Raw genomic sequence first — 12,218 nt, 5'->3', positions numbered from 1 at the left:
CATCGAAGAATCAATCCGATGTATCAATCCAACATCGATGTTTGCTTTTGACAACATCGATGGACATCGACATCGATGTTTTCATTCAAATTTACATCACTATCATCTGTAAACACAACTAACATCGCTTGCAATTACTACAATCGATAGAACGATTGAAAAAAAGCTGTTTTTACTTGAAAGCGAAAAAAGCGGAAAAATTTCTAAAAAATCCACAAAAAATCTGAATAATTGAGCTAATTTCACTTTTCTTAGCGCACAAGATTTTGTTGACGGAAAAAAGTCAACCTGTTTTAGAATTTCTAAATTATTCCATAAACTAGTGGTAGTATTGGCAAAAATCGTTAAAAAAAAAAATGATGGCCGGATATTGAAAAAATCCAGAATTCCTGCAATTCACAAATTTTTCCCGCATAAGGTCTGCAAAAAAGCCAGATCTGACGGGAAAAAAGGTAATCGGCAGCACTGACCACCCCACAAGAGAACTATCGTTTCATCGATTGACAACTCTGTTGCTGACAAAAAGTTAATGTTAATTTTTTTACAAGAGCGTGCGTGCAGTGCCCAGCCAACAATAAAACGATTGTTGAGATTGCTTCGCGCAACTGTAAGTGTTTCTCGCCAAACGTATTATGGAAAAGTATACTGAAAAGGTCGAGGATATGCGGTTGGGGCGCCCGCGCGCGGCAAAAAGGCCAATGACAAGCCACACACACAGACCTACACAACACCGAAACGAACAGACGCACATACACACGACACTCATACATACCTGGAACATGCAAAAACCGAAACACAAACAATTAAAAACTCAATTGAAAATGTATTAATTTTCTATTGCATTTTATAGCCCCGGAAAGAGAGCGCCATAAACCAGGGACGCCTGTGCCTGTGCCTTCACCGATACTACTCATTCCCACAGACGCCGACGTCGACGTCGACGCCGACCCCCCAACGACAGCAAAATGTCCGACTACAGCGACTTGGACCGCCAAATCGAGCAACTGAAGCGCTGTGAAATCATCAAAGAGAATGAGGTGAAGGGCTTGTGCGCCAAGGCTCGCGAGATTCTCGTCGAGGAGGGGAACGTGCAGCGTGTGGACTCCCCAGTGACGGTGTGCGGTGACATACACGGCCAGTTCTACGATTTGAAGGAGCTGTTCAAGGTGGGCGGTGATGTGCCCGAAAAGAACTACCTATTCATGGGGGACTTTGTGGACCGCGGATACTACAGCGTTGAAACATTCCTGCTCCTGCTGGCCCTTAAAGTGCGCTATCCGGACCGCATCACATTGATACGCGGCAATCACGAATCTCGCCAGATCACCCAGGTGTATGGCTTCTATGATGAGTGTCTCCGCAAATATGGCTCTACTGCCGTATGGCGATACTGCACGGAGATCTTTGACTACCTCAGCCTGTCGGCCATCATCGACGGCAAGATATTCTGCGTCCATGGCGGACTCTCGCCCTCCATTCAGTATTTGGATCAGATCCGTAGCATCGATCGCAAGCAGGAGGTTCCGCACGACGGCCCTATGTGCGATCTGCTATGGAGCGATCCCGAAGATCAAACCGGCTGGGGTGTATCACCCCGCGGTGCCGGCTATCTCTTCGGTTCGGATGTTGTCTCACAGTTTAACAGGACCAACGAGATCGATATGATATGTAGGGCCCATCAGCTGGTCATGGAGGGGTTCAAATGGCATTTCAACGAAACCGTCTTGACCGTGTGGTCGGCGCCAAACTATTGCTACCGGTATGTCATGTCATCTCAATCCATTCTGTTACTCTGCAATACTCTTATCTATCCTCTATCCTACACTCACTTGCAGTTGCGGCAATGTGGCCGCCATTTTGGAACTGAACGAGTACCTGCATCGTGACTTTGTCATCTTCGAGGCGGCACCACAGGAGAGCCGGGGCATACCATCAAAGAAGCCCCAGGCTGACTATTTTCTTTAAGACTACAACCACAGCCACAGTCACAGCACATCCACTACCACTACCGTAAGAGAAGTAGCTCCGGCAAGTACCAAGGACTTGCCTGGCTCCTCCGAACTTGACCTTTGACATCCATGGCGCCCGGTGTACGTTTTTCATGGGACGGTGCGTGTGTGTCCGTGTGGCCTGAAACGCCTCGATTTTGTTAGCCGGAAAAAAACAACAACAAATCCAGACTAAAATGAACTGCCTGCCTTCCCAAGCAACAACAAACGTGAAAAGCAATTTCGAATGCAAAAGAAAATCAATTTTTAGACTAAATTTAGCTAAGGAGATCATCCCAGTCGGGGATGAGCCACAGACGGAGCCCTCATCTACATCTACATCTGCATCCGCATCCGCACGTCCCTGTCTTGCTTTGGCAGCAGAAAAATACCCTTCCAAATATAACTTAAGCTCATACTCTGTCTTGAGTTGTTTTTTTTTCATGTCCCAGTAATTTTTTGCCCTTCATCGTTTTCTATTTTTTTTTTTTGTAACAATGATCATGTGCGTGGATGTCATTTGGTCTGTGACTGTGTGTGCGCATCGTAGAGACCAATACCATTATATTAAGCTAATACGTAATAAAACTAGATAAGCCCGGCCTCCAGCTTCTGTGAATTCGCTTGGTGAAAGCAGCAGAACCAGCAACACCATCATCGCTTGCTGTCGACGCTGCTGTCTTCACAAAGCGAATTATCCAGGATCGGCTGGCAGGCAACGTACTATAAAAACCCATATAAATACTATGTTTAAGCCGGTGGCTACCTTGGCCAATCGATCAATCAATCAATGGTAAAGTAAAGTGACGTTCACGGGCGTCGGACAAAGAAACGAGACGATGGAAGGGCTAGAGCTAGAGCCTTGTATGCAGCGGCAGCGCCTTTCTGCTGGGCCAAAATTGCCATTCGCAATTTCGGGAATGAGAGGCGAGCGGAAGAGAGGATAATGTGTACGTGTAGCATAACTTTAGTGCGTAGGCGTAACTGTAAGTGCGACCCAGATTGGGACATTATATAAAAACCACTATATATACACACAAATATACAAATATTTGAAAATAAAGCGTATTCTAAGCCACATACCGAAGCCAAGGCAAAAGTGTAGCGTACAAACAGTGTATACAATAATCGTTTATCTGTAGAATCTGTGGAAGAAGTCGGACAATACTAATGGAAGTGAGCTAAATATCCAATCTGGGCTCATTCATGGCCCTTATACTATCTATTGGGGCTAGCATTTGATTTATCCTGCTCGATCTACTGCTGCTTTAGGAGATACTTTTTCTGTAAGATTGTTAAAGATGTTAGCATTTAATGAACTATGTTCCTGTAAGAGAAGGGTTCGGTTCACCCTTAGTTATAGTTCTGCGGAACTGTTCCATATTTAAAGTCAAAGCAAAGGACCTTCAACATTAGAAAAGTTCTTATAGAATCTTATAGATTCTTTTCCGATAAACAGCCGTAATGTTATTGCTGTACCTATCTCAATAGCTAATTCCGACAATTCTAGGTACATATAAACCAATTTAATTACCTTTTATAATTTGCTCAATTTATCAGTTATCTAGGGACTATTCATAGCGTGTAAGCGAAAAAAAAAAAAACAAAGAAATGTCTTGATATAGCTAGATAGACATTTATATATTCCAGAGTGGGCGCTAGTGGTTCATTAACAGGTCCTTCTGATTGGCCAGGGGGCGGGGGGGTCGTCGTCTCACCTTTAGTGCTCCACCCGCAGGGTGATGCCGTGCTTTTCCATGTGCTCAAAGATGCACTTCAGATAGGCATCGGCGGAATCGCAGCTGGAGGGAAGGGAAGCGGATCAAGATCAGTGAAGTGGCTGGTGTCAAAGGCTGAATACTCACTGATCCTCGGGCAAATCGATAGCCGCACAAGTATCCGCAATTTCGGTAATGGCATCCTCTTTTTCCTCAGCGTTCTCGCTCATGAGCTTCATCATTTCCACAGTGTGCTCGGTGCTCGGGTTGCCGTCCTCCTCTATCTGTGGGAGTGGTGGAAAAAGGAAAGGAGTTTTGGAAGGATACTTTTGATTTGTGGTTGAGTTGAGCTCTCACGATCTTAAACTTCTTCATCATGCAGGCGCGCAGGCACTTTCCCTCCTGATTCACCGACGGCTCGTGCTTCATCATCAGCTCCACATCCTCTGCAAGAGAACGTTTGGGTGGTGTACTCGGTTTCCTTGGAAACCCCGCATCGAATCGCTTACCATCCGTGGCGCCCGTCTCTGCCTTGCATTCGTTGGCTGCCTCAGCGACATGCTCCTCGTTACTTGCATCCTGGGGCTTCGACTCGGACACCGCCACCAAGCACACCGCCAGCATCAGACCCAAGCAAACCAGACGTGACATATCGTATCGAATGAGCTTAACGGGGACCGAACTCGAACTTAAATGCGTCCAGCTGGTAGAAATCGCATTTTATAGAGCTATCAAGTCGCGTGATAATTTGATAGATCCACCTCCACCTCCACCTCTACCTCCACTTCCATATCCAGTCTCATACGACAGTCTCGGGCAAATCTCAAGCGAACAGAGCCAAACAGGCAGAATAATTACAATTAGCGGATCGCATGGGAGCGGAGTGAACTATATGAGCAGCACATGACACTCCACTACTCCGTTCTCGATCTGGCCAAGATCCGGCGGAGATGCCCTCGGCTGGCTATCGTGTGAAACCCCCGGAGGCACGGGGAGGGGGGTGGGAGGTGCCACTGGTAGGTGCACTAAGGTGCTCGAGGCGTATAGTAGGGCGTCTACCTATTGCCAATTATCAGCTTAATTGGTGACTGGCATGAAATCAGACATCTCCAAATGGAAATGAAAATGATAATGCAAAATATCAAAATCTCGAATGCAATTAAATCGATCAAAACTTTTGACGGTGACTGAGTGACTACTGCGGCCACCTCGCAATTATAGTCACGGCATACCCTTATCCGGAGAAAGAGAATCCCCATTGGAGCACGGTCCGATCGCCATCCCCCAATAAAAAAAAAAACAAAAAAGAATAAACCTTAAAGGGAAGACTCGAGTGGATCAGCGATGTGCCTCGTCATGCACACGGCATGCTTTGTGTTTCTTCATTCTCTAATGTACTTTTCGCTAGTGCATTGGTTGGTTGGTTGGCGAAGAATAAAACTCGAAGACTGGATGTATCAGAGTACCTATCCGTTTGTGGTTCCATTCTGCTTATCTTCACAATCTATTTGATTGTTGAACTTTCATTGCTGTCCATCGGTTTGTTATTCTAACGAGTTTTCATTTCATTGCACGCCATTAATACGACTAGACGGGGCATTTAATTATGCCAAGTCGACTCGCTGGCTTTAGAATTCAACTAAATACATCACATAATATTCAGAGACAAATACAGGCCGTTCGGGTTTAATGCCAGGGCAGGGATCAGTGAAATGAGTGGTAAATGCTTTGAATAAACGAAAGATCAAAACTATCCATTATCATTCATCATTCGACTGAGACTGCAATCAGAAACTTTCCACAAAATATAGCTTCTGTGGGAGCCAATGATCGTTCGCTTGACAATGCCTTGTGAGAATAATTATTTTGTACTTATTAAGATAGCTTCAGAGTCACTGCGAGTATGTGGTTATGTCTCTAAACAAACGCGCTAATCTCGATAATCAGAAAGCTGCTTTAGGAGCTATTTTTATCTGAAAGCTGGTGTACCCAGGGGAGGTATTAATATTAAAAATTACAGGGTATGCAATTGAAATAGATCTTGATAGAAATGGATGTGGTACAACACCGGGTACGAACCTTGGTGGTTGAAAATGGTTGTATTGGTCTTACAAATATTCTCCAAGAAGGTGAATACCCATTTAGAAACTTTTTAAACTATTTTCGCAGCACTGTTGGCACTCAGAAGGAAGTATCTGTAAACTAAGACATCATGAAAGCTCCGAAATCCATATTTGGAGGCTTGTTTTCTTCAATTCTACAACAACTCTCGACCAAAAAATGGTCCACTTACCACTTACCCCTCAAAATTGATGCTCTCACTTTACTCTATCGGAGAATTTGCAGCATGATCAGTTATTGCTGACCAGTTTTCAACAAACAGGCGACCAGATGACTTGAAATGGATGGTCGCGCAAACCTTTTGAGGCATACCGTCGATCACTGTTTTGCTTCGGTCTCAAATTCATATAACCATGGTTCTCCACCTGTGTAGATAAACACAGCTTTTGAAGCACCACGATCCAATTTTTTCACTTATTAATCGAGACGAGCCTCTTTTTGAACCCATACTACTGTCCAAGGATTCTATAATGTCACGATGCTTTGCTCAATTATTTCTCTCACAGCATGACCGTGGTTTCTTGATAGGACTATAAGTGGCCCAGGCCACTAAAACTGGAGGGGTTCAAAAATGTCCGAAAATTAGGAGAACCCCATAACCAGACCCCCCATTGTCGCAATAGTTTGTTCATATTTTCTATGGGATAAATGCCTGAAACGGCTTGTCGCCGGGATGGGAATAGTATTATATATTAATATTGGGTGATCTTCAGCGTGTATGAATGTATGAATACACAACGGCTATACCATCGTTAGCTCTCATTCATATATGTGTGTACTTTTTCTATAGACGATGTCAAACAGAAGAATCAATATAATTATTTATAAGTACGTACTACGTATAGTCGTATTTTTCCAGAGGTTCCCAGCGCGGGTGCTGACTGTGATCGTCTGTGATGCGTGACTTGTGTGTGGGGTCTCGCACCCCATGATCGCCATGAACTTGACACTGGAAAAATCATTGTTTTCCACCGATGATGGGTCAGCAAAATGAATCAAAAATAAGTCGCAAGAACTGAAGAAGGTTATGCAGTTGCTATATAAGCCAAGAACTGGTGGCCAGTGGCACAGACAAAGAGCAACAGAAGCCAACAAGCCCCAAGATGATGCCACCGATGCTAGCAACGACCGGTTCTCTGCTGCTGATGCTGCTGTTGTTGCAGATGGACTGCGTCCGCGGCCAGGGCTTCGATCTGACCAAGATCCTAGTCAGTCGGGGCACAGAGCCCATTTGGACTGTGATGGTACGGCAGCTGCCGCATGTACAGGACATGATCGACTCTGGCCGCAGGGAGTGCATAAAGGAGCTAAAACTTCCCAAGGATCAGCGTCCGCTGATGAAGGTGTCCAATCCCAGCGAGAAGGAGAAATGCCTGATAGAGTGTGTCCTCAAGAAGACCAAGATTGTAAGTAGCAGACGGCGAGTAAAAAAGAGATGATCCTGTTGAACTGCTCCCTTAGATGGATGACAAGAACAAGCTGAATCTGGCCCAGGTGGAGAAGCTGACCGGTCTGGTGACCCAGGAGAACAAGATGGCCATTGCCTTGAGCTGCAGCCTGGCACAGACCTGCAATCGCGCCATCTCGGCCAAGAATCCCTGTGAGGCTGCCCACCAGCTCAATCAGTGCATCAGTCGCCAGCTGGAGCGCAACAATGTGAAGCTGATCTGGTAGGATCCTGCACTCGTACACTCCTGCCGACCTGACGCCTGCTTTCCTGTTTCCTGTTTCCTGTTCCCCACCCAATGAAGTCCAAGATCTCTGTATTGGCTCTGACTGGGCGATTTATTTTTTAGTCAGGGACCACATCAAGCTGGGTTTCCAATTAAACAGTTAACGAACAAAAAAAAAACAGGAAAAAAAACACAGAAAAAGAGCGGGAACGGGAGGTGGAGGTGGAGGTGGAGGGAGGACTACTCCTTGATGTCGGGTATCTTGTAGCCGCTCACTCGCATCTCGCGCAGCATGCACATGGCTATGTCATGGGCCACCTCGCACCTAATCCAAACAAGAATCAGAGACGAGGATGGAGACAAGGGTGGAGATGGAGGGGAAACACTCACTTGTCTGTGCCCGCCTGATCGTTGCATCCCTTGATGATGCGCGGTGAGTGCTCCTCCTTGTCGGGGAACATCATGTTCATCATCTCGAGCGTCTTGTCCTCGTTGTACTTCAACTCGCCCTCGGGCATCAGCTCGAACTGCTCCAGCATGCAGTGGCGGAAGCATTTGGTCTCGTATTTGGCGTCCGGCTTGTTCTTGATCATCTCCACAATGTTCTCTGATGGTTGGCATGGTTTTTGGGATCGAACTCAGGCTCGAATCGAATCGAATCGAATCGAATGATTCCTGCTTCACTACTCACCTTTCTCTGGCTTGGGCTTACAGTTTTCGCCAAACGGCTCGATTAGCTCCACCACCTCTTCCAAAGTCATGGACGCCTCCTCTTCGTCCCCATCGGCTGCGGCCAGACCCACCAGCCATCCTCCGGCACAGGCCATTACCAGCACGAGAGTTGTCATCCAGTTTCCAGGCAGCATAATTTCCTCTTCTCTTGTTGACAGCTAAAAATGGACTCTAGATTATCGGTGCCCCGCGTTTTATACCCATTCGACTGGCCTTAGTCTAGGCTCGTGTCCAGAGCATCCGGTACAACCTGCCCTAATCGCACAAAGATCGCGATCGTCGCTTGTAGATGCCCGCCATTCCCATGACATGGCCAAAAGCAGATCATGCAACCCGTCCAAATGCACCACAATTCTCTTGGGACTGGGGCTAATATTTATTTATGGAACTAGGGGACTAGAGGACCAAGACCTAGACCTATAGCCTAGACAGAAACGGGGACTTAAACATTGGGCATCTATGGAGATTCGGAGATGACTAGGGGAAGACAAAGACCTTGATGTTGGACTTGAGGCACGAGAGCAGGGCGTGGGCTGGATCACAGTTGGGGGCGTTCTTGAGGCCAACGGTGGAGTCCTTGCAGGTATTGATGCCCTGACGGTACTCCGGCTTGTAGCTGTCCGGCAGCAGGACGTCCATCTGCTTCAGAGAGGCCTCCACCTGGAACTTTCCCTTCTTGATCTGTACGGTACGAATGGAAGGTATTAAGGAATCGAACGCATGGAATCTACGAGTATATGGGGGTACACACGGCCTGCATCATCTCCAGAACGCAGTTGATATAGCAGTTGGAGTCCTTGTTGTTGGGTATCTGCCCATTCCGTATGCCATCGGCCACCTCTACGGTCACCTTGGGGTACTTGGGCAGGCAGACATCCCTCATCAGTTTGCCAGCGGACCACATCTGCTCCTCCGTCACCTGCAAGACCACCAATCACGGATCGCAAACATGGAATAGTTCCTTGGACGTACCCCTGCTTCCGAGCCAGGCAGTGAGATGCCCACAGCGACAATGATCAGCAAAAGATCCAACTTCATGCTCGAACTTTCAACAAACAAATAAACAAATGCCCCGGACCTGCCACACTCCTTATATACTCGTACTTGCAGTCCAAGCCATGAACGCCCCTGTAGGCCCCCCGAAGATGAAATGACATGCAAATGATGATAGTCTATGGGTCCATATGGGGGTGGGCTTGGTGCCAGAGGGCTCCAGCAAGTATGCAAGAGGGTGTGCAAATTACGGGGCACAGTGTAAACCGATTACTTCCTGATCTTTGTTGGTTGGCTACTGGTGGGGCTGTAATCCATATAATCTTGCTGCATTAATTGAACGGTCGGCTGCCACACGCACGGCAACAGCCCCGCGGATGGCACTCCCATTCAAATAAATCTCGGACTGTATTTTGATCATGCAATTGGAGAATACTCGTAATAGGACTACAACATCATCTTTGAATAAATACTACGATAACTGCTCATGCAAATGGAAAATCAATGGCAACATCTACATATGTATGTATATTTGTTGGCAGGGGCTGGGTCTCGGGCAGGCTTTGCCTGACTTTGCATTGATTCGAATCAAAAAAGCAGAACACAAACAAGCACAAATTCTTTCAAAATCATCCCGAATAAGTTCGAGCAGCTCTAAGAACTCAAAGATGTCCGACCAGTTCAGCTTCGCGGATAACTTCAACAGCCGCACCCTGCGCGGGCGTGCCAATGTATGTGATCTGCCATCCAAATGGTATCCACTCGAAGAGCTCACTGTCAGTCTCCTTTTCTCAGGTTTCGAAGGTCACGCTGGCCGGTCTGGGTATCGCCTATGTGGCGCTGAAGATACGACAGGCCTGGGTCCAGCGGCGCGAGACCAAGCTCTACTGCAAGGAGTGCCAGAAGCTCTTGCTGCGTCACTAAAAATCATGGAGGAGGCGAAGGAGACAAAGGAGGACTGGGGGCAGTGGGCTTGAGTTGGTCAGATGTTGCCGTCTCTTTGATTCGTAATCTCTGATGGCTATGTATGGCCAGATCCAGACCATTGGCCTCTGTATCCTGTTGCCAAATTGCGTTAACTTTTCTGATTTAATAAATTCCCGTTGCCATCTGGTTCTCATTTCAACACCAATTTCTTTTTGATTGCAGTAGGCCTTGCTCGTTCCCTCGTGTCGCTCTCAATATATTATATATCATATATACAGTTTCGACTAGGGCCCCACCCAGATCAGATCAGACGTAGCTCCCAGAGATCTTTCCCCGAGGTAATCCGCACGATGTCCGAGGGCTTCAAGAAGCACTTCAATGCCAGCACGATGAATGGCCGTGCCAATGTAAGTATCTTGATCCCGTTCGCATTCTTAGATAGTGCCCATCCCATGCCCTTCCCTCCAGGTGGCCAAGGTCACGTATGCGACCATGGCCCTCCTCTATATCGTATACCGCATGCGCCGGGGATCGGGCAAGAAGCCAGCGGATGGCAGTGGCATGCTGGCGGATGGCAGCTGCAGCTGCGACGAGAAATCGCCACCGGAAGGGCACGACTCCGACACGGGCTTCTACGAGACCGATCCCTCGTGCGGTTCGTGCCGGGAGCGGTCCGAGCGCGCCATGTCCGAGTATGATCGGGAGCAGCAGCGCCGTTCGGCGGCTAAGGCACGGCAGGACCATAGCGACGAGTGCAAGGCCGAACCACCACCACCGTCCTCCTCATCACCGCCTGGGCCTGGTGGGGTCGCGACGCCTCGCCGCAAATGCCCCTGCGAGAATCCGCACCGGAAATCGATCTATGACATGAAGAGCAGCAGAAACGACACCAGGTCCTTCATGCAACGGCAACAACAGCAGGATGCCCAGGATGCAGATGATGTGCGTCCGGCTAGCGAGATAGTGAGACAGGTGCACGGTGCCGTCTACCGTGTGCTCAGTGGCGTCTTCAATGCCGTCATGGGCGGAGACTCTTCCGTCACCACCACCACTTCCCCTCCCAAGTCCCAGGCCAATGCCCAGAGAAACCAAGAGGAGCGACGAGCAAATCAGGCAGATCATCCGCAGAACGACGACGAGGAAGTGACCGCGGTCGGGTACGAGGCCATGGACTGTGAGTGCGGGCTGAATACGCCACTGAAGCCACGCACCGGTCCTCGCTGCTGTGAGTCTCCTACTGGGGCGAACGAAGGACAGGCCCAACCAGAAGATGCACAGTACAATGATTCCTACAATGATGGCTATGCCTCAGTGTTTTGAGGTTTGATTCTGGGTGGTGCCCATGCCCCAGAGCCCAGACCCCAGAGCCCAACTTTTTCTTGGGCACAACCAAATTTCAAGCTAATCCAAATAAAAATAAAACAGTAATAAAACGGTGTGGCGGGATAGTGATAAGAATAGCTTATGAATTTTGAAAAGGGATTTTGTCGGGCCAATGCCCAGGCACGTGTTAAGTACTCTCAAATGAAATCCTTTAAAGCCTTATAGACATTTACACTGGCAATAATGAATCGATAAAATGTTCATATTTTTTGTATTTAGTTAGCTTTTAGTTTATTTTTTACTTTTTAAATAGAGTTTTCGTTTACGTCGCTTTCAAACACCTCTTGTAACCTTTAATTGGATCTTTAGCAATGGCTTGTACGGGTGTGCAGTGTCCATTGTAGTCCATCAACTGCTTTAATCGGATCCGGATGGAATGGTGGGCGGGAGGGGGTAGGGTGGTGGTCTAACGATAAAGCCAGGTGCAGGTGTAGGTATAATTATGAGATAGTGGGGACGGGGCGGCTTCAACTAACATTTATATTTAGATTTATAATGTTTAGGGGGTGTATATGTAATATATATTATATTATGGAAATAACTTTAACGCTTAGCTTTTTGGTTTCATTAACGCTCAATCGATCCTTCTCTCAACTTCTTTCAACTTTTCTTTTCTTCACTTTTCTGTCTCTGTCTCTGTCTCTGCTTCTGTCTCCGTCACCATATCTATCGTTCTCTTTCTC

The 12,218-nt window shown here is 47.3% G+C and overlaps 7 protein-coding genes across 7 annotated transcripts; 4 read left to right on the top strand and 3 right to left on the bottom strand.

Annotated features, from left to right (window-relative positions):
- The first annotated feature begins 536 nt into the window (after nt 1-536).
- On the top strand, nt 537-3,070 carry LOC6599926 (serine/threonine-protein phosphatase 4 catalytic subunit). Its single transcript, XM_002025018.2, has 3 exons — nt 537-607; nt 851-1,759; nt 1,836-3,070. The coding sequence occupies exons 2-3, from the start codon at nt 966-968 to the stop codon at nt 1,963-1,965; spliced, it is 924 nt and encodes a 307-aa protein (XP_002025054.1). The 5' UTR covers nt 537-607; nt 851-965; the 3' UTR covers nt 1,966-3,070.
- A 429-nt stretch (nt 3,071-3,499) lies between these two features.
- LOC6599925 (general odorant-binding protein 19d) lies at nt 3,500-4,391 on the bottom strand. Its single transcript, XM_002025017.2, has 4 exons — nt 4,216-4,391; nt 4,064-4,152; nt 3,854-3,990; nt 3,500-3,790 (listed from the first exon to the last, which is right to left on the bottom strand). Exons 1-4 carry the CDS (start codon nt 4,355-4,357, stop codon nt 3,709-3,711), a joined length of 450 nt encoding a protein of 149 aa, XP_002025053.1. The 5' UTR covers nt 4,358-4,391; the 3' UTR covers nt 3,500-3,708.
- Nucleotides 4,392-6,927: 2,536 nt separating this feature from the next.
- LOC6599924 (general odorant-binding protein 56a) lies at nt 6,928-7,520 on the top strand. Its single transcript, XM_002025016.2, has 2 exons — nt 6,928-7,233; nt 7,289-7,520. The coding sequence occupies exons 1-2, from the start codon at nt 6,931-6,933 to the stop codon at nt 7,499-7,501; spliced, it is 516 nt and encodes a 171-aa protein (XP_002025052.1). The 5' UTR covers nt 6,928-6,930; the 3' UTR covers nt 7,502-7,520.
- A 73-nt stretch (nt 7,521-7,593) lies between these two features.
- Nucleotides 7,594-8,381, bottom strand: LOC6599923. Its single transcript, XM_002025015.2, has 3 exons — nt 8,192-8,381; nt 7,891-8,107; nt 7,594-7,825 (listed from the first exon to the last, which is right to left on the bottom strand). The coding sequence occupies exons 1-3, from the start codon at nt 8,364-8,366 to the stop codon at nt 7,741-7,743; spliced, it is 477 nt and encodes a 158-aa protein (XP_002025051.1). The 5' UTR covers nt 8,367-8,381; the 3' UTR covers nt 7,594-7,740.
- Nucleotides 8,382-8,643: 262 nt separating this feature from the next.
- On the bottom strand, nt 8,644-9,273 carry LOC6599922 (general odorant-binding protein 19a). Its single transcript, XM_002025014.2, has 3 exons — nt 9,205-9,273; nt 8,984-9,151; nt 8,644-8,913 (listed from the first exon to the last, which is right to left on the bottom strand). Exons 1-3 carry the CDS (start codon nt 9,268-9,270, stop codon nt 8,710-8,712), a joined length of 438 nt encoding a protein of 145 aa, XP_002025050.1. The 5' UTR covers nt 9,271-9,273; the 3' UTR covers nt 8,644-8,709.
- Nucleotides 9,274-9,834: 561 nt separating this feature from the next.
- LOC6599921 (putative 60S ribosomal protein L33) lies at nt 9,835-10,346 on the top strand. The gene is made up of 2 exons (XM_002025013.2): nt 9,835-9,956; nt 10,021-10,346. The coding sequence occupies exons 1-2, from the start codon at nt 9,894-9,896 to the stop codon at nt 10,147-10,149; spliced, it is 192 nt and encodes a 63-aa protein (XP_002025049.1). The 5' UTR covers nt 9,835-9,893; the 3' UTR covers nt 10,150-10,346.
- Nucleotides 10,347-10,426: 80 nt separating this feature from the next.
- LOC6599920 lies at nt 10,427-11,610 on the top strand. The gene is made up of 2 exons (XM_002025012.2): nt 10,427-10,559; nt 10,621-11,610. Exons 1-2 carry the CDS (start codon nt 10,503-10,505, stop codon nt 11,470-11,472), a joined length of 909 nt encoding a protein of 302 aa, XP_002025048.1. The 5' UTR covers nt 10,427-10,502; the 3' UTR covers nt 11,473-11,610.
- The last annotated feature ends 608 nt before the right edge of the window (nt 11,611-12,218 follow it).

The sequence above is a fragment of the Drosophila persimilis genome, unplaced genomic scaffold, assembly GCF_003286085.1.
Source record: "Drosophila persimilis strain 14011-0111.01,24,50 unplaced genomic scaffold, DperRS2 tig00000829-arrow-arrow-pilon, whole genome shotgun sequence".
In the NCBI taxonomy this organism is placed as follows: Eukaryota; Metazoa; Arthropoda; class Insecta; order Diptera; family Drosophilidae; genus Drosophila; species Drosophila persimilis.
Note: the sequence above shows the minus strand (reverse complement) of the source record. Positions and strands in the feature narration are given on the sequence as shown.